Source organism: Gasterosteus aculeatus, chromosome 8, assembly GCF_964276395.1.
Source record: "Gasterosteus aculeatus chromosome 8, fGasAcu3.hap1.1, whole genome shotgun sequence".
NCBI lineage: Eukaryota > Metazoa > Chordata > Actinopteri > Perciformes > Gasterosteidae > Gasterosteus > Gasterosteus aculeatus.
Genome location: NC_135695.1, coordinates 8,838,852 through 8,860,555, shown reverse-complemented (window position 1 = coordinate 8,860,555; position 21,704 = coordinate 8,838,852). Strand labels below are relative to the sequence as shown.

Below are 21,704 nucleotides of genomic sequence, written 5' to 3'. Positions count from 1 at the left end.
GAACGGGTCAGATTGAAGAACTTTTGTCGGAAGAAATGCGTAAATATGACCGCTTCTACAAGCCGTCATTGGCGGCTTGTAGAAGCGGGTTGGATTCATGGAGGGAGATCGCCGCAAACGTCGGTTTGCCGGTCGAGAGGTGCACAAAGTTGTGGAGGAAAATACGAGACAAATGTGTCTGCGATGAAAAGCAATAATGGGTATGACATTTCTGACCAGGGCCTAAAAAAAGGCCTGTTTTTTAAAGGGTTAAAGGAACAACTGATTCTTGTCATGTCAAACAAAACTAAATCAGCTTAAACGAAGTTGAAAGCAAAAAATTATTTTATTTACTTATTAATTATTTACTACTTCCTTAAAGGCATACCTCATTCCTGTGATGTCACAGACACACAGTGAACAACCTGTAATCAACATGTCAGTCAGCTGACTCTGAGTACTCCGTTAAAGGAAGTTGCGAGAAAAAAAAAACCAAATATCTTCATGGGCTAGTAGTTTTGTAGACAATGGGATCAGATTTGCATAAAACGCAAAAAATTCTGATAGAGTGAACAAAGATTTTCAGGGAGTACTTCCTTTTACTACTTCCTTAAAGGCACACCTCATTCCTTTCCTCCCACACAGTGAACCACCTGTGATCAACATATCAGTTAACTGCCTCCATTAAAGGAAGTTGCAAAAAAACACCCAAATATTTCAATGGGCTAGTAGTTTTGTAGGCAGTGGAATCAGCCTTGCATAAAAGGCTAAACTTGGTGATTGAGTGAGCAAAAGTTTTCCGCTTTGCAATGTTTTCATGCAATGTTTTCACACAACAGTAGGACTAAAGACTCAACAGAAAAAGAAGGGCTGAGACGTTGTGGTATCAAAAGTAAAAAAATCAAAAGTTTTCATATTCAACACCTAAATATAACACATTGTAGAACATTTTCAAATTCATATGAGTTTGAGGACAAAACATAATATGGTAAAACAGAAGGAAAAAAAAGAACTTTGACACTGAATAAACCTTTTTGAAGGACTGAATTCAAACAAAAAACACAAATCAAACAACAATGAGACCTTGCAAAATAAAGTTAAGTGATGAAAAGCAGCATATGTTGATCGAGAAACTAGTTATTAATCTATCTCGGACATAGTAAGTCATTGTCATGACGTTATACATTGTTAACTAATCCATCTACTTCCTTCGCTAAACCAAGACTACACATACTAATCCAAAATTATTAAAGACCGTATATTGTATTTTGCATTAATATTCTCACTTACACCATCTATTAAAAAACCTTACATAACCAACATTCTAAAAATGTCTTTCATTTTCAGTTTCAATAGTGGGTGTGGGTTAGTACATAAACAGCCGAACTACCAGAGCTGCAGGAGACACGTTCTGCTTTCTGAACCATCAGAACTTCATCTGCAGTATCTACTCCACTCTTTACCCCAAACATGGCCAGAAACTTTGGTAAGTCCGAAACTAATCCATGTTTTAAAGTGCAATTATTGAATGGTTCTGTTCGTCGCTGCTCTCTTGAGTGTGGCACGCTGTATTATACGGTGTGCTTATTATTATTGTTGGAATGCTGCTTAAAAATTCAGTTGTTTCATGACATTCCAACCATGACTGTTCAGCTTTCTACCTCTTATGCTCAAATTCATAAACTTTTTGAACATGGTTTTCCAATTCCTTTGAAATCCTCTTAAATTTCTTCAACTTTCAAATCCTTCTTCCTCAATCATTCAGCTACAGCCACCATTTAAACTTTGAAATGTTGGAAAGTTAAAAAGTATAAAAAGTAGCTTTTTGAGCCCTCTTCTCACCCTGCGCTCTTAATCTCTCCCCCCACCCATGGAGCGAATTCTTACTCTAACGTTTGTGATGAGGCCTATCAATTACAGTGTTTCGTTTAGTCCATTTGCCTATCCTTCTGGACAAACATCTCTTTGACTTGGTGTAAAAGTCCTCTTCACCTTCTTTTAGCTACAACGGTGTTGTGTTCTAAATGAAGAAACTCCGGACGGATAGAAGACATCTTGTTTTGAAGACTTAAAATCAAAAGTAGTATTTAATAAAAGAAAGGGTGTTGTGCTAAAAGGACCATCTCAGCTGAGGAGCCGCTGGTCTCTGCAATCAACAGGCCACAGGGCCCATTGACCATACCTATAGTCCTGTCTCTTGCCTCCACGAGCAAACTCTAGAACAATGGGTGCCTACAGGTATTTATACAGATCAGTAAAGGTGTGAAAGTTAGTGTCCACACCTCTGGGAGTGGTCTTCTGGTGAGTTCAATATAGCTTGTAATTGGTTTGAAGGTTGAAGGTCAATATCAGTTGTGGCGCTATCTGGTATTACATGCATGCATTTCAGTTGATTACATTAAATACAATCATAGCTGTACATTGGTATTTTACTATTGATTACAGTTTTAAAATTACAATGGTTTTACAATATTCTCTTTATTGATTACATAGTTCCAGAATCATGGCTGTATTCTGGTATACACTAAAGCATTAAACCAACGATGACGCCAAGTATTACTCAGTAGCCTACGGGGCCGAATAAGATGCTGCATTGACGACAGCTCGGAGTATACGGAACAAACCCCGTCCTGTATTGATTTAAAACGGGACGCCTTTTTATTTTATTCTCAAATACGGAACGATTGCGTATTTTAAGGGACGCATGGCAACCCTACGGTGGTAGGATCCTTTTTCAGAACGGCAAAAGTCGATCTCAGTTGGGTATTTAGCGGCATGCAAATTCCATGTAACGTTAAATGAGTATCTTCATGACCATGGGTTCGCCTTAAATGTTTTTTCGAACTTTATTGAGATCTGGCACAACACAGCAACTTGCAAATAGCGCAGCGTCTTAAATAAAGTGATGTGTGTCTTAATGCGAGACTTTAGAAATGAACACAAAGGGATTCTTAATTTGCTCATAAAGTATCACATATCAGTGGACGAATATATACCTATATATATATATATATATATATTTTTAATCATTATTCGATTTTACATTTCATGGTGACACAGAGGGGGCACTGCCTCTTCTCTCTGGCTGTTGACCCCGTCCAACCATTGTCAGACATTGAAACATTGTGTGGTGCTCCGGCTATATATACTGTATACTTGCCAGTTGGTTTATGAGATGCACGTCAAGATTTGTTCAACCATTTTGGAAAAACTTATGTGATGAACTAATGCCTACATGTTGTGGGGGGTGAGACTATTCAGGAAGCAGCAGAGAATTGTACATAATAATTTGTACCAGAACATTTCCAACTTGTTCAAAGAAATGAGAAAAATGCTTTTTTGATGTGCACAAGAGACACAATGATGTGATGCCTGAAAAGGCAGTTTTGACTTCGAATTTCAATTCTGATCTGAGAAATGTACCAAAGCGACTAAGAAAAACTGTAAAAGAAATGTTGTAAATTGGAACGTCAAACTTCTGTATTTGGCTCAGACAAAGCAGGAGAATGGATGCTTCTCCAATATCTGTAACATTGAGGACAACATGTGTACCACCTGATGTTGATTCTTATTGAGTGTGTCGCATTTTTCTACACAGGAAACAACAGAACAAATGATGAGGAGCTGAGGATAGTGATGGTGGGGAAGACTGGGATTGGGAAGAGTGCCACTGGAAACACCATTCTGGGACGGCCTTGCTTTGAGTCAAAGTTCAGTGGAAGGTCCATGACTGTGGACTGTTCCAAGGGCAGAACCACAGTGGATGGACAACAGGTCGCTGTTATCGACACCCCGGGCCTGTTTGACACCAGGTGTGGTCTGGATAAAACAACTGAAGATGTCTGCCAGTGCGTCACTTACGCTGCTCCTGGACCTCATGTGTTCCTGGTGGTCATCAGGCTGGGCAGATACACTGAAGAGGAAAAGCACACAGTGCAGAGAATTCAAGAGCTGTTTGGTCAGGCTGCAGACAAATACAGCATGGTCCTCTTTACTCATGGTGATCTTCTTGAAGGCACTATTGAAGACTTCTTGGTGGATTGCGAAGACCTGCAGGAACTTGTGAAGAGATGTAACGGCCAGTACCATGTCTTCAACAATAAGCTGAAGGATCGCTCTCAGGTCACTGAGCTGCTCCAGAAGATCCGAAATGTAGCCCAGAAGAACGGAGGAAGCCACTACACCAACGAGGTGTTCCAAGAGGCTGAGAGGGTCATTGAAGAGAAGAAACAAAGTATCCTGAAAGAAAAAGAAGAGCAAATACGCAAAGACAAAGAGAAACTGGAGAAGAAACTAAGGAAGAAATATGAAGAAGAGATGAAGAAACTGAGTGAACAACTCCAGGCTGACAGAGAGAGGGAGAAGAGAGAGAGAGAGGAGGAGATGAAGAGAGATAAGCAGCAGATGAATGAGGAGAGAAAGAGGGAGAAGGAAGAGAGAGAAGCAGAGAGAAAGAGAGAAAGAGAGGAGATAGAAATGAAAGAAAAGCATGACAGAGAACTGAAAGAAGGAGTAGAAAAGGTGCAGTCAAAGCATGAAAAAGCAGCCAGAGAGGAAGCTGAGGGGTTCAATCCATTGTATGCTTTGTGGAAACTTGGTGAATGTATTGTTGTAGAACTCAAAGAACTAGGAAGTCTTTTTAAGAGCTTGCGTTGATTTCCCAGGCAAACTAAAAGAGTAACACATTCAGGAATATATGAAACAACAAAACATATCATACAATGAATCTACATTTCCCTTAATGCATCATATTATACCCTCACATTGAAATATTTTCTGACAATGATTTTAACAAGGCCTAAAGAGGTAATCAGTGTTTAAATTAACAAATATAACAAAAATATATCAAAAATGATTCATAGCAACAGCACAGTTTGTCATGAAAGCATTGTTTTAGAAAGTTAAGACTGTATCACATGCTAAACTGATGTTGTAATAAACATACTATTACGAACAATTTTCAGAGTAATCATTAACTGTTCAACCAGGAGTTCAAAGATGTCTTCATTGAAAACTGACGGATAAAAAGTGCTCGAACAAAAGTGAGACACAGATGAACTCCTTAAAAAATCAGCAAAGGAGTAGAATCTCTCTTTGGCCTTCTGCTGTGAACAGTGAGGTTCTCCTCGCGTAACAACTGACATAACAGGTGGAGCGTCATTCCTAGAGATTATTATCTCTTCAGCAACTGTCCTTTTTACCGTCACAGGAGCGGAGAACCCTACGTCCTCTTTTTTAAGATGATTGTGAACTTTTCACCCCACGTTCACAGCTGTGGAGTCACATCTAATGTCAAAACAACAGCATTTTTTCTTACTGTCCTTTAACTCCAACATTATTACGCTAACAAAAGGCCCAAAATGTGTAAGTCCTGCCTTCATAAATCTCAAGATTTCAGCTGTTAAATTGAGCCCAATTTGGGTTAAGAGCCCAGTCATGATACGTCATCATCACATGACATCAACAAAGGTTGATCAAACCCTCGCACCTCTGAGTTGGAACGCAACACCGAACAGTATATTCTGTGTATTTCCATTCGGAGAGCTGCCATATTTCCTGCAGTTTGCTGCCATTTCCTGTAAATCATGGGTGTCAGACTCAAGACCCGCGTGCCGAATCCGGCCCGCCGGATGACTTTGTTATTGTGGGTTATAAATGTAACTTAAGATATTACAGAATATATCCAAGCTACAGAAGCTGAATGTCGCCACACACATCGTTCTCCTGCCTGATGCTGCTTCCTCATGGCTCCATGAACCAAAACTAAATGTAAAGTTAGTTCATAGTCACACAACTAAACTAAATGTATAGTTAGTTTATTGTGGTGGAAATTTGTGGATTAAGCCCTTGTGAGAAATCAAAAGTATCTCAAACTCGCTTTGTGCTTAATGTATTTGTTACTAACTAGAATATAGGAAAATGATAAAGCATACAGAAATCGTCAACACAAGCCGTAAGTACAGACAGAAGTCAAATGACTACAATTCAGCTGAAAAGGGGCAGATTGTTCCTTCCCCCCAGAAGAGGCAGGGAGATCTGACCAAGCTTCTGGGGGAGAACAGGAGCTTTTATACACCTCTGAGAGATTTGTGTTGAGGAAAACAGAAGATTCCCTCTAAAAGGAAGATTAATCCCTTAATAAGACCTAGTCAATCATATTCGACAGGCAGAAAAATCAGGATATGGATCAGTCAAGGCACCTATCTTCCAAACAGGATGCCATCGTCAACTAGGTCGGGTCACAAGTTTCCCAACAAAGGTCACACACAGTTCGAGAGACTCACACAATATGCAGCTCAACAAATTCTCCCCGGACATTTATAATTACACAACAACAAAAAATGTTAGTTTATAATCACACACCAAAACAAAAGGAGCAAAGCAAGTTTAGTTTCTCTGTGTATTTATTCTCAACGTTTGTAATGTTACTGACTTAGAAAGTGAAGTTTCAGGTTCATAACTTGTCTACCGTAGCTCACTTTTCTGTTCATAATGTGAAGTATAAACTATGTGTGAAGAGTGGGACCTTAGGAAAAGGGAGCCTCAGCATAGAGCGGGAGGCTTAAACTCAACGAGAGCCTCTCCATATAAAGGAGATCCCGTGAGAGTTGAGCAACTCACGTTTGTTGCAACTCACTTTGCACTGAACTTTGACTCGAAGCAAGGCCGTCCCAGAATGGTGTTTCCAGTGGCACTCTTCCCAATCCCAGTCTTCCCCATCATTACTATCCTCAGCTCCTTATTTTGTTCTGTATAGAAGAATAAATTACATTACAATAAGGTGGCATGCTCTACATATTCATAATCCTTTGTTAGGTTTAGTACATCATCCTCATGGGGAAGAGGGCGTCAGGTTGCCAGAGTTGCCACTGAATTGCCACAGTTGCCACAGAGGTGCCATACAGTTGCCACAGCCACCCCACCCCCTCCGTGCGCCCCCCATCCCCACAATCTCCACCAAAAAAAAAATCTCACTCCAAGGTTTTTTGACAAGTTGCCGGCGGCCCCCCGCACCCGGAACCCCCGGACTTGAGATCAAAGTGGGCAGTATCTGGTCCAAACCCAAAATTAGCCCCTGCTCTTATGAAACGGGGGCTCAGGTGTCTCTGCTAGAGAAGGGGGCTCATGTGTCTCAAATAAAAAATCTGAAAAAAATTATTTACGGCAGCTGACCTGAAAACTTGGCTCCGCCCACTCAGCGTCACCTCAAACGAATGTTCCATGGTGGAATGATAAATGCAAAGAGACTATTGACAGAGACAGAAACAGAGCTTTTAAGAATTTACGCAGAACATTAACAACAGATAATCTTATTGATTACCAAAAGAAATAGGCCATAGTTAGGAGGGTTATTAAAGAGGCAAAATGAGAATCCTGGAGACCATTCTGTTCGAACGATTGGGAGAGAAACTACACTAAATAAGGTTTGGATAATGGTTAAAACGATGCTAGCCTTCACATTTTCCCATTTTAATTGAAGGAGGGAATAAAGCTATTTTAGACACTGAGAACCTAAAAGGTTATTTGGTAAAGCATTTGCGAAGTTTAATGGCTAAAGATGGCTGTAGCTGAAAATACCCCAAATATTTTTATGGGATAGTAGTTTTGTAGACAATGGGATCAGATTTGAATAAAATGCAAAACTTGCTGATAGAGTGAACAAAGATGTTTAGAGATTACTTCCTTTTACTACTTCCTTAGGTTTTCACTTCATTCCTGAGATGTCAAAAACGCACACTGAACAACCTGTAATCAACATGTCAGTCAACTGACTCAGTTAAAGGAAGTTGCGAGCAAAAGAAACCCAGATTATTTTGATGGGCTAGTAGTTTTGGTCTTTTGGTTCATATTTGGATACATTTCAAAGATTTGCTGATTGAGTGAGGAAAGGTTTTCCACACATGTTTTCACACAACAGTAGGACTAAAAGCCTAGTTTATGCCTCTACGTTTTCAGAGCGACGCAGACGCAAGACCCCCTTGCGTGTCCCTTGCGCGCCTTTTCACACCTCCTTGCGTGCTTGCGTGTGTCGACCCATTTTTCTAGGCTTGCGTCACTTTCGACGCAAGCAACGCAAGCCTCCCGCAGCGCACCAGGCTGCGATTGGTCCGCTAACTACGTCCTTTACAGAGTCTCACATTTCCGCTTTCATAGCCCGATAGCGGCATTATTAAAACGAAGAATGTTTACGAGAGAACGGGTCAGATTGAAGAACTTTTGTCGGAAGAAATGCGTAAATATGACCGCTTCTACAAGCCGTCATTGGCCATCATCTTCATGGAGGGAGATCGCCGCAAACGTCGGTTTGCCGGTCGAGAGGTGCACAAAGTTGTGGAGGAAAATACGAGACAAATGTGTCTGCGATGAAAAGCAATAATGGGTATGACATTTCTGACCAGGGCCTAAAAAAAGGCCTGTTTTTTAAAGGGTTAAAGGAACAACTGATTCTTGTCATGTCAAACAAAACTAAATCAGCTTAAACGAAGTTGAAAGCAAAAAATTATTTTATTTACTTATTAATTATTTACTACTTCCTTAAAGGCATACCTCATTCCTGTGATGTCACAGACACACAGTGAACAACCTGTAATCAACATGTCAGTCAGCTGACTCTGAGTACTCCGTTAAAGGAAGTTGCGAGAAAAAACCCCCAAATATCTTCATGGGCTAGTAGTTTTGTAGACAATGGGATCAGATTTGCATAAAATGCAAAAAATTCTGATAGAGTGAACAAAGATTTTCAGGGAGTACTTCCTTTTACTACTTCCTTAAAGGCACACCTCATTCCTTTCCTCCCACACAGTGAACAACCTGTAATCAACATGTCAGTCAGCTGACTCTGAGTACTCCGTTGAAGGAAGTTGCGAGAAAAAAAACCCAAATATCTTCATGGGCTAGTAGTTTTGTAGACAATGGGATCAGATTTGCATAAAATGCAAAACTTGCTGATAGAGTGAACAAAGATGTTTAGAGATTACTTCCTTAGGTTTTCACTTCATTCCTGAGATGTCAAAAACGCACACTGAACAACCTGTAATCAACATGTCAGTCAACTGACTCAGTTAAAGGAAGTTGCGAGCAAAAGAAACCCAGATTATTTTGATGGGCTAGTAGTTTTGGTCTTTTGGTTCATATTTGGATACATTTCAAAGATTTGCTGATTGAGTGAGGAAAGGTTTTCCACACATGTTTTCACACAACAGTAGGACTAAAAGCCTAGTTTATGCCTCTACGTTTTCAGAGCGACGCAGACGCAAGACCCCCTTGCGTGTCCCTTGCGCGCCTTTTCACACCTCCTTGCGTGCTTGCGTGTGTCGACCCATTTTTCTAGGCTTGCGTCACTTTCGACGCAAGCGACGCAAGCCTCCCGCAGCGCACCAGGCTGCGATTGGTCCGCTAACTACGTCCTTTACAGAGTCTCACATTTCCGCTTTCATAGCCCGATAGCGGCATTATTAAAACGAAGAATGTTTACGAGAGAACGGATCAGATTGAAGAACTTTTGTCGGAAGAAATGCGTAAATATGACCGCTTCTACAAGCCGTCATTGGCGGCTTGTAGAAGCGGGTTGGATTCATGGAGGGAGATCGCCGCAAACGTCGGTTTGCCGGTCGAGAGGTGCACAAAGTTGTGGAGGAAAATACAGGACAAATGTATCTGCGATGAAAAGCAGCAGTGGCGATGCACAGGGAAATAAAGTCTATGATAAATAAATAAACAAATAAATAAATAGACATGACTCTCTAGGTTGTCTTCAACAAAAACACGTTACTTGAATTGAATTGAAACGAGTGTGTCGATGCAACGACGCAGACGCAGAAGCATGGCCCAGTCTTAAAGATTCAACAGAAAAAGAATGGTTGAGACATTTGGCTCATAATATCAAAAGTTGCCATATTCAACCCGTAAATATTTTTTTTTTGGGGGGGGGGGGGGGGGCAATGTTAACTGTACTGTACATTATCGCTGATTCTAATATATGAAATCCAGCTTCTGATTGGTTGAGAGTGAGTCCTTTATTGCTTAAATAAGGTACAAGTTGCAAATGACAGCGAGCTTAATGCAAAACATGAGGCGCTAATCCTGGACTAGCCGAGAAGCACGGGAGGCCAGTATTTAAGTTGGCTAAGTTAAGTTAATTAAGCAATAAGGTACGAGAGGCTGAGCTTTATCGTCCAATAATGTAACAGTGCTGTTGTTGGCAACCCTCTTACTCAGGCACGTGCACAGATAGACCCTTAGTGCTGCTCAAGTATTTGCAAAGACGAACACATTTTTATAATGGGTATGACATTTCTGACCAGGGCCTAAAAAAAGGCCTGTTTTTTAAAGAGTTAAAGGAACAACTGATTTTTGTCATGTCAAACAAAACTAAATCAGCTTAAACGAAGTTGAAAGCAAAAAATTATTTTATTTACTTATTAATTATTTACTACTTCCTTAAAGGCATACCTCATTCCTGTGATGTCACAGACACACAGTGAACAACCTGTAATCAACATGTCAGTCAGCTGACTCTGAGTACTCCGTTAAAGGAAGTTGCGAGAAAAAAAAACCCAAATATCTTCATGGGCTAGTAGTTTTGTAGACAATGGGATCAGATTTGCATAAAACGCAAAAAATTCTGATAGAGTGAACAAAGATTTTCAGGGAGTACTTCCTTTTACTACTTCCTTAAAGGCACACCTCATTCCTTTCCTCCCACACAGTGAACCACCTGTGATCAACATATCAGTTAACTGCCTCCATTAAAGGAAGTTGCAAAAAAACACCCAAATATTTCAATGGGCTAGTAGTTTTGTAGGCAGTGGAATCAGCCTTGCATAAAAGGCTAAACTTGGTGATTGAGTGAGCAAAAGTTTTCCGCTTTGCAATGTTTTCATGCAATGTTTTCACACAACAGTAGGACTAAAGACTCAACAGAAAAAGAAGGGCTGAGACGTTGTGGTATCAAAAGTAAAAAAATCAAAAGTTTTCATATTCAACACCTAAATATAACACATTGTAGAACATTTTCAAATTCATATGAGTTTGAGGACAAAACATAATATGGTAAAACAGAAGGAAAAAAAAGAACTTTGACACTGAATAAACCTTTTTGAAGGACTGAATTCAAACAAAAAACACAAATCAAACAACAATGAGACCTTGCAAAATAAAGTTAAGTGATGAAAAGCAGCATATGTTGATCGAGAAACTAGTTATTAATCTATCTCGGACATAGTAAGTCATTGTCATGACGTTATACATTGTTAACTAATCCATCTACTTCCTTCGCTAAACCAAGACTACACATACTAATCCAAAATTATTAAAGACCGTATATTGTATTTTGCATTAATATTCTCACTTACACCATCTATTAAAAAACCTTACATAACCAACATTCTAAAAATGTCTTTCATTTTCAGTTTCAATAGTGGGTGTGGGTTAGTACATAAACAGCCGAACTACCAGAGCTGCAGGAGACACGTTCTGCTTTCTGAACCATCAGAACTTCATCTGCAGTATCTACTCCACTCTTTACCCCAAACATGGCCAGAAACTTTGGTAAGTCCGAAACTAATCCATGTTTTAAAGTGCAATTATTGAATGGTTCTGTTCGTCGCTGCTCTCTTGAGTGTGGCACGCTGTATTATACGGTGTGCTTATTATTATTGTTGGAATGCTGCTTAAAAATTCAGTTGTTTCATGACATTCCAACCATGACTGTTCAGCTTTCTACCTCTTATGCTCAAATTCATAAACTTTTTGAACATGGTTTTCCAATTCCTTTGAAATCCTCTTAAATTTCTTCAACTTTCAAATCCTTCTTCCTCAATCATTCAGCTACAGCCACCATTTAAACTTTGAAATGTTGGAAAGTTAAAAAGTATAAAAAGTAGCTTTTTGAGCCCTCTTCTCACCCTGCGCTCTTAATCTCTCCCCCCACCCATGGAGCGAATTCTTACTCTAACGTTTGTGATGAGGCCTATCAATTACAGTGTTTCGTTTAGTCCATTTGCCTATCCTTCTGGACAAACATCTCTTTGACTTGGTGTAAAAGTCCTCTTCACCTTCTTTTAGCTACAACAGTGTTGTGTTCTAAATGAAGAAACTCCGGACGGATAGAAGACATCTTGTTTTGAAGACTTAAAATCAAAAGTAGTATTTAATAAAAGAAAGGGTGTTGTGCTAAAAGGACCATCTCAGCTGAGGAGCCGCTGGTCTCTGCAATCAACAGGCCACAGGGCCCATTGACCATACCTATAGTCCTGTCTCTTGCCTCCACGAGCAAACTCTAGAACAATGGGTGCCTACAGGTATTTATACAGATCAGTAAAGGTGTGAAAGTTAGTGTCCACACCTCTGGGAGTGGTCTTCTGGTGAGTTCAATATAGCTTGTAATTGGTTTGAAGGTTGAAGGTCAATATCAGTTGTGGCGCTATCTGGTATTACATGCATGCATTTCAGTTGATTACATTAAATACAATCATAGCTGTACATTGGTATTTTACTATTGATTACAGTTTTAAAATTACAATGGTTTTACAATATTCTCTTTATTGATTACATAGTTCCAGAATCATGGCTGTATTCTGGTATACACTAAAGCATTAAACCAACGATGACGCCAAGTATTACTCAGTAGCCTACGGGGCCGAATAGGATGCTGCATTGACGACAGCTCGGAGTATACGGAACAAACCCCGTCCTGTATTGATTTAAAACGGGACGCCTTTTTATTTTATTCTCAAATACGGAACGATTGCGTATTTTAAGGGACGCATGGCAACCCTACGGTGGTAGGATCCTTTTTCAGAACGGCAAAAGTCGATCTCAGTTGGGTATTTAGCGGCATGCAAATTCCATGTAACGTTAAATGAGTATCTTCATGACCATGGGTTCGCCGTAAATGTTTTTTCGAACTTTATTGAGATCTGGCACAACACAGCAACTTGCAAATAGCGCAGCGTCTTAAATAAAGTGATGTGTGTCTTAATGCGAGACTTTAGAAATGAACACAAAGGGATTCTTAATTTGCTCATAAAGTATCACATATCAGTGGACGAATATATACCTATATATATATATATATATATTTTTAATCATTATTCGATTTTACATTTCATGGTGACACAGAGGGGGCACTGCCTCTTCTCTCTGGCTGTTGACCCCGTCCAACCATTGTCAGACATTGAAACATTGTGTGGTGCTCCGGCTATATATACTGTATACTTGCCAGTTGGTTTATGAGATGCACGTCAAGATTTGTTCAACCATTTTGGAAAAACTTATGTGATGAACTAATGCCTACATGTTGTGGGGGGTGAGACTATTCAGGAAGCAGCAGAGAATTGTACATAATAATTTGTACCAGAACATTTCCAACTTGTTCAAAGAAATGAGAAAAATGCTTTTTTGATGTGCACAAGAGACACAATGATGTGATGCCTGAAAAGGCAGTTTTGACTTCGAATTTCAATTCTGATCTGAGAAATGTACCAAAGCGACTAAGAAAAACTGTAAAAGAAATGTTGTAAATTCGAACGTCAAACTTCTGTATTTGGCTCAGACAAAGCAGGAGAATGGATGCTTCTCCAATATCTGTAACATTGAGGACAACATGTGTACCACCTGATGTTGATTCTTATTGAGTGTGTCGCATTTTTCTACACAGGAAACAACAGAACAAATGATGAGGAGCTGAGGATAGTGATGGTGGGGAAGACTGGGATTGGGAAGAGTGCCACTGGAAACACCATTCTGGGACGGCCTTGCTTTGAGTCAAAGTTCAGTGGAAGGTCCATGACTGTGGACTGTTCCAAGGGCAGAACCACAGTGGATGGACAACAGGTCGCTGTTATCGACACCCCGGGCCTGTTTGACACCAGGTGTGGTCTGGATAAAACAACTGAAGATGTCTGCCAGTGCGTCACTTACGCTGCTCCTGGACCTCATGTGTTCCTGGTGGTCATCAGGCTGGGCAGATACACTGAAGAGGAAAAGCACACAGTGCAGAGAATTCAAAAGCTGTTTGGTCAGGCTGCAGACAAATACAGCATGGTCCTCTTTACTCATGGTGATCTTCTTGAAGGCACTATTGAAGACTTCTTGGTGGATTGCGAAGACCTGCAGGAACTTGTGAAGAGATGTAACGGCCAGTACCATGTCTTCAACAATAAGCTGAAGGATCGCTCTCAGGTCACTGAGCTGCTCCAGAAGATCCGAAATGTAGCCCAGAAGAACGGAGGAAGCCACTACACCAACGAGGTGTTCCAAGAGGCTGAGAGGGTCATTGAAGAGAAGAAACAAAGTATCCTGAAAGAAAAAGAAGAGCAAATACGCAAAGACAAAGAGAAACTGGAGAAGAAACTAAGGAAGAAATATGAAGAAGAGATGAAGAAACTGAGTGAACAACTCCAGGCTGACAGAGAGAGGGAGAAGAGAGAGAGAGAGGAGGAGATGAAGAGAGATAAGCAGCAGATGAATGAGGAGAGAAAGAGGGAGAAGGAAGAGAGAGAAGCAGAGAGAAAGAGAGAAAGAGAGGAGATAGAAATGAAAGAAAAGCATGACAGAGAACTGAAAGAAGGAGTAGAAAAGGTGCAGTCAAAGCATGAAAAAGCAGCCAGAGAGGAAGCTGAGGGGTTCAATCCATTGTATGCTTTGTGGAAACTTGGTGAATGTATTGTTGTAGAACTCAAAGAACTAGGAAGTCTTTTTAAGAGCTTGCGTTGATTTCCCAGGCAAACTAAAAGAGTAACACATTCAGGAATATATGAAACAACAAAACATATCATACAATGAATCTACATTTCCCTTAATGCATCATATTATACCCTCACATTGAAATATTTTCTGACAATGATTTTAACAAGGCCTAAAGAGGTAATCAGTGTTTAAATTAACAAATATAACAAAAATATATCAAAAATGATTCATAGCAACAGCACAGTTTGTCATGAAAGCATTGTTTTAGAAAGTTAAGACTGTATCACATGCTAAACTGATGTTGTAATAAACATACTATTACGAACAATTTTCAGAGTAATCATTAACTGTTCAACCAGGAGTTCAAAGATGTCTTCATTGAAAACTGACGGATAAAAAGTGCTCGAACAAAAGTGAGACACAGATGAACTCCTTAAAAAATCAGCAAAGGAGTAGAATCTCTCTTTGGCCTTCTGCTGTGAACAGTGAGGTTCTCCTCGCGTAACAACTGACATAACAGGTGGAGCGTCATTCCTAGAGATTATTATCTCTTCAGCAACTGTCCTTTTTACCGTCACAGGAGCGGAGAACCCTACGTCCTCTTTTTTAAGATGATTGTGAACTTTTCACCCCACGTTCACAGCTGTGGAGTCACATCTAATGTCAAAACAACAGCATTTTTTCTTACTGTCCTTTAACTCCAACATTATTACGCTAACAAAAGGCCCAAAATGTGTAAGTCCTGCCTTCATAAATCTCAAGATTTCAGCTGTTAAATTGAGCCCAATTTGGGTTAAGAGCCCAGTCATGATACGTCATCATCACATGACATCAACAAAGGTTGATCAAACCCTCGCACCTCTGAGTTGGAACGCAACACCGAACAGTATATTCTGTGTATTTCCATTCGGAGAGCTGCCATATTTCCTGCAGTTTGCTGCCATTTCCTGTAAATCATGGGTGTCAGACTCAAGACCCGCGTGCCGAATCCGGCCCGCCGGATGACTTTGTTATTGTGGGTTATAAATGTAACTTAAGATATTACAGAATATATCCAAGCTACAGAAGCTGAATGTCGCCACACACATCGTTCTCCTGCCTGATGCTGCTTCCTCATGGCTCCATGAACCAAAACTAAATGTAAAGTTAGTTCATAGTCACACAACTAAACTAAATGTATAGTTAGTTTATTGTGGTGGAAATTTGTGGATTAAGCCCTTGTGAGAAATCAAAAGTATCTCAAACTCGCTTTGTGCTTAATGTATTTGTTACTAACTAGAATATAGGAAAATGATAAAGCATACAGAAATCGTCAACACAAGCCGTAAGTACAGACAGAAGTCAAATGACTACAATTCAGCTGAAAAGGGGCAGATTGTTCCTTCCCCCCAGAAGAGGCAGGGAGATCTGACCAAGCTTCTGGGGGAGAACAGGAGCTTTTATACACCTCTGAGAGATTTGTGTTGAGGAAAACAGAAGATTCCCTCTAAAAGGAAGATTAATCCCTTAATAAGACCTAGTCAATCATATTCGACAGGCAGAAAAATCAGGATATGGATCAGTCAAGGCACCTATCTTCCAAACAGGATGCCATCGTCAACTAGGTCGGGTCACAAGTTTCCCAACAAAGGTCACACACAGTTCGAGAGACTCACACAATATGCAGCTCAACAAATTCTCCCCGGACATTTATAATTACACAACAACAAAAAATGTTAGTTTATAATCACACACCAAAACAAAAGGAGCAAAGCAAGTTTAGTTTCTCTGTGTATTTATTCTCAACGTTTGTAATGTTACTGACTTAGAAAGTGAAGTTTCAGGTTCATAACTTGTCTACCGTAGCTCACTTTTCTGTTCATAATGTGAAGTATAAACTATGTGTGAAGAGTGGGACCTTAGGAAAAGGGAGCCTCAGCATAGAGCGGGAGGCTTAAACTCAACGAGAGCCTCTCCATATAAAGGAGATCCCGTGAGAGTTGAGCAACTCACGTTTGTTGTGCTGAAGTCTGGGTTGCTCTGTTTGTTGCTCGCCAGTACCATTTGGGTGAGCAAACTGTACTAAGGAGGTAGGTTGTGCAATTTTAATCTACATCCTTTAGGCCATGGGGAAATTAATATAATGTTCTTTCCTATGGTAGAAGGTCAGACCTGAACCAGACCTGTTGAGCCCAGGGTCCTACCTGCTGATGCACAGGTGCATTGGGCCTAGGAGGTATGAAGTTGGGCAGGCAAGCACATTATGCGTATTGTAATGAGGAGGAGGATGGGTACTCGGTGATTAATGGCTGTTTGTACATTGCAGGCTGAACTGGTGACACGGAGTGGTCAGCAGGGCAGCCACTGCTCTTTTTCTCCGACCATAGTTTTAGTTTAGATTATGCTCTAGTGTCTCTCTATCTCTCTCTCTTATTTATTTATTTATTTATATATATATATATATATATATATATATATATATAATATATATATATATATATATATATACAAATAACAATAGATATTTGTTATACAAATAACAAACTGATATTGTGCCATTTGATGACCGTTGCTTCCCCCTTCCCCACTTCTATTGTGTTGTCTCTTAACCAGGATCATTAATCGTATTTGTGTGTGTTGGTTTGTAGAAAATAGTTTGTAATGTACAAAGTTTGTAATAAATTATTTGGATGTGGTTTTATAAAGTTATTGTTTAAATAAAAGTGACCTCTGTCTGTCTATGATCTACGTTGTATGGGGGTTTTGGCCAGTAAGCTAATTGAATTCAGGGTCCCTCCCCTCAAAGAGAGTGGCGTTATCACGTCTGGATATTATTCCCAAAGTATTTTAAGTGTCCATTTGGTCACATATGTATAAAACCGTCACAGGATGTTAGTGAACCTCTAACGTGTCAACGTTGAGTCATTAAAGTGACTTTTCTCTAATAACTAAAGAGGAGCTGCCATTAACAGCGCAGCGGCTCCTGGTAACGTGAGCAGGTCGTTGTGTATTTGTTATAAATGTGTGTTGGTACATTGATGTTCATAAGAAGCAATAAAGGACCCAGCAGGGTTCGGTCTGGGGGGGGGGGGGGGGGGGGGGCAGCAGGACTGAGTTAAGCGCAGTTTATTCTAGCGTCATATGTGTATTAAAAACACGACATTGTTTGCCAACGTCACGTAACTTAAGCCTTTCTTAATCTAAGAGGTAATACTTTATATTATAAAATTTATATCGTTAGATATTCGAGTGAATTATATTACTTAATGTTACATTTAAAAGTGAACTCTTCCCCCGCTGCTGGCTCACCTGCCTCTGCCCTGGATGCATTAAATCCTCGTCGGCCTGCACTGCATGCTGGGATATGCTGGGCCGCAAAGGATGGATCAGATGTGTCCTTCAAATCGGCTCCTGGAGGCTTGCGTCCCTCGACCGCGTTGGGAAGAGCCGACGCAATGGGACAGCCGTGGGACAGCCGAAGTGACGTATGTGGTCGACGATTTTACTGGTCTGGCCCACTTGAGGTCTAAGTGGCAGTATCTGGCCCAAACCGAAAATGAGTTTGACATCTCTGTTGTAACTGTTGGATGGAGATGAGCAGGCTTTTCCATTCTCAGTCCACAGGGGGAGCTGCTGTGCCGTATTTCCTGCAGTGTGCTGCTATTTCTTGTAAATGTTGGATGGAGGCGAGCAGGAGGTGAAGTGTGTCCTGCAGAGGGAGCGAATGAAGCAGCTCACGCGTAATAAACAGTGCACTGTTTAGTTGTCATATGGAGGATTACACCTGACTGGTTTTCAGAAAAGTAACTGAATTATTTGAGTTCCTTTTATCTATCTCATACAAAATTGCCATGCAAATCAGCTTTCCTACTTGTTAAAAGCCTTTTGTTAGGTCGTAGTTAGAAACCACGAACCCTGCTAACACAGGTGAATGTATGTGTGCGTAAGACAACTTATGAGTGTATGCAAATGTGTCTTCCCTGGTATTCCATAACATTCCCCCCTTTTTATCATTTACTACATCAGTTAAACATCTCTTAGTTTCCTATTTTCGATGTCCACATCATTCGGATCAGTGGGATTTGGGATCTACAAGGTGGACTCATTTGGATTGGCCCTGTTCTGCTGAGGAATATCATACACAGGGGGGGGGGGGGGGTGAAAGACGCCAATGAGGTATAATCGTCCTTCTCATCTTGCTGTAGTATCACATACGACGAGATTGTGGCATTGACGGCTCTAGCAATCAAGCGCGTAGACACGGCACAATACAGGCGAAAAACAAGCAGAATATTGTCAGGAATACAATCACAGGTGTCCCCATTTTCAGTAGCATCTGCCACCAGGGTCCGGTTGTCAGCCAGGTGAGCAGGTTCCCTGCGTCCCGATGGTCGGCATCAACGGCGTCTCGCAGAGCAGTTAGGTTAGCGATGGCCTGCTGGATGACTCCATCATCGTTGTCGTTCCCCCCCGGGATGAACGTGCAGCAGGACAAGCCAACCATGGCGCAGACCTGCCTACAAGGGAGAGAACCCACTTGTTCGCCATTGGAGACTACTGAGTAATGGATCAGTTGATTTCTTCACCGGGTTGAGACCAGGGAGCCTAGAGCTTCACCCGCCCTTTGTAACCGGACTTATACTTGCGCTTATACTTGACCTGTGATTTGACAAATAAATAAAGAAGTCGTGTGACTGAATGCTTCCAGATGTCCCCAACCAGGCTTCCAATTTTGTTCGCGATCTTTCACCAACAAAACGAACAAAAACGTCCCTGCAAGATCTTTAAGTCCCTTCTGCCGAAACTTGTTTTCCAATATTTCAATAAACTAGTTTGGGAGAATAGAATGAATTCTTTCAATGTTTATCTAATGATGAATGATCAAAGTTGCAAAAAGTCCATTTATTGCTGGCAAGCAGGAGGTGATATACATCGTGTATATTACTGTATATTACAGTGCTCTGTGGAGTGGTTTTTATACACACTTTTGAAGGCCATCCTCAGTGGCAGGTACGAGAAGTTGCAAACCAAGCAGAGATAAGAACCAAGGTTAAGATGGGGGTAACAAGCATAGTTCCTCTGTTCGTCTGTGTGAGAGCAAGTTAACTCCCTTCTTCAGACACAGCTGCAAATGGAAATCTTTCTGCTTTTGCACATCACTAAGTGATTATACAGACAATAATCACTCTTTTAGCATGAGACTATGTTATAACATATTTTTACCACTACAAACTTCCCCTGAAACAGCTGAAAATTACAGATATTAAACTGCCTCCTGTCAAAAGAATACTTACAATAGAGTAAAATAGTGTAACATCAACAACCAGGCACAACGGGCACGGCTGGATACCACGTGTGACAAGGCACTCATTTTATTATTTGAGTAAACAAACCCTTTGACAGGAAACAAGATTAGCACCTTGTGAAGTTGCTGTGTGTTTCCCCTTAACACTTTTCCACTTATTGTAAGTAAACTTTAGGGAAGGAGAGGAAGGAAGGAAAAGCAACACAAGTCAGCAGCTCTCGCTCTTTCTTGGACTTGAAACCGGCCTGGTATACAGCAGCTTCCATGCATGTTCAGGATCAAAATCCTGCTGGAAAATGAATCCTCTTTGACACATATTACTCAGCCGGAAGGGGTAACATGCCTCTGCGTAATAAAGTGATATTTCTCTCTCTAGCATGTGTGGACCTTGTGCAGCCCCACGGCTGAATATTTTGCACAATAAAGGCCGGAGGTTTTCTGCACCATTGCATTTACATCGTCGTGCACTGTGCCATTGGATAAAACTCTCTGCAAATGTCAACTGAAAGTCAGCGGTGCAATGTCCATCTGACGATGGGTGCTATCATGCGTCGCAGATCTGGTATCTTTAAATGTGTTTCAGTCATGGGATCAAGGAAAGATGTGGAGGAGAATTCAGACAACCACAGTGTTTACAGAATCTGACCAATCATTCATGACAATAACTAATGATGAGGGTCTGCCGTGGCTAAACTTCAACAGGGGGCTACAAAAAGAACAGATCTTACATTTTCTGCAAATCAGTCCACTGTTTCACAGACTCTGGCTGCTTCATTTGCTCCTCCTGCATAACTGCACACTTCATTCCTGCTCACTGCTCCATCCACCAGCACAAGAAATGGCAGCAAACTGGAGGAAATATGGCAAAGCAGCTTCCCCTATGGACTGAGAATGGAAAAGAAAAACCTAATATATGTACTGTAGACTGTAGGCAGATTGAAACATGTAACGTGGTGTTGTAACTTGAAAGAAAACACTACACAAAAATATTAATAAAGACAGGTATTATGTATATACAGAAATAACTTTCTGTCTTGCAGCCCTGACAAGGCATTAATAGCATAACGTATTAGTACATAGATCAATGAACAATAAAGTTAAAGTCCAAATTGTCAGATATTAAATACGTTATTGTTACAATATGTGGTGGCGGACCCGAGTGCAGATAAACCAGGAAGCAGAAGGGGGAACATTGCCAGGGAACCAGATGTGGAGAAACCAGGCAGGAAAGGGCGGGCAGACCGGGGAACCAGGAGGATGGATGACTGTGAGAACGAAACGACAAAGTCAGTAGAAAGGCCAAAAAACAACTACTCTTCAACAGAGCACCCAATCGCAGCCACTACCAGGTCGGTTAAACCAACAACCTGCCGACAAGTGTTTGTGAGGAACCGGATAGATTCACCACAGGGTGATTAGTGGATTGAAGGCAGCGTGGGGGCCTGAGCAGATGAGGTGAATATAATCAGGAGAAGATCAGCTTGGAGCCACACCCCTACAACACACACACATACGCACACACACACACACACACACACACACACACAAACGCACAAACCACAAGCGGGAAGCACGGCCTGGCCGTGACAGTTATTCAAACTCAATGACACAGTCAAAAAGGAACACAATCAAACCGTGTGGATAATTAAAGCAAATATGTGATTACAGTTCTTTGCTGTCCGTCTGTCCAATCAGAAGGGTCCGTCCTCTGCTAGACAGATAGCTTCTGTTGTGATGTGCACTTCAGGGC

At 40.9% G+C, this 21,704-nt stretch overlaps 2 protein-coding genes and 1 long non-coding RNA gene across 3 annotated transcripts in view; all 3 read left to right on the top strand.

The window, feature by feature from the left end:
• Nucleotides 1-20,329, top strand: part of LOC144411425 (uncharacterized) — a 59,086-nt gene extending 38,757 nt beyond the window's left edge. The window contains exon 2 of the long non-coding RNA XR_013468587.1: nt 20,120-20,329. This is a non-coding gene — a long non-coding RNA (uncharacterized LOC144411425). The remainder of the gene's footprint in view (nt 1-20,119) is intronic.
• Nucleotides 1,334-4,930, top strand: LOC120813184 (GTPase IMAP family member 9-like). The gene is made up of 2 exons (XM_078108074.1): nt 1,334-1,465; nt 3,578-4,930. Exons 1-2 carry the CDS (start codon nt 1,450-1,452, stop codon nt 4,633-4,635), a joined length of 1,074 nt encoding a protein of 357 aa, XP_077964200.1. The 5' UTR covers nt 1,334-1,449; the 3' UTR covers nt 4,636-4,930.
• Nucleotides 11,398-14,992, top strand: LOC144411423 (GTPase IMAP family member 9-like). The gene is made up of 2 exons (XM_078108075.1): nt 11,398-11,529; nt 13,640-14,992. Exons 1-2 carry the CDS (start codon nt 11,514-11,516, stop codon nt 14,695-14,697), a joined length of 1,074 nt encoding a protein of 357 aa, XP_077964201.1. The 5' UTR covers nt 11,398-11,513; the 3' UTR covers nt 14,698-14,992.
• Nucleotides 20,330-21,704: the final 1,375 nt, after the last annotated feature.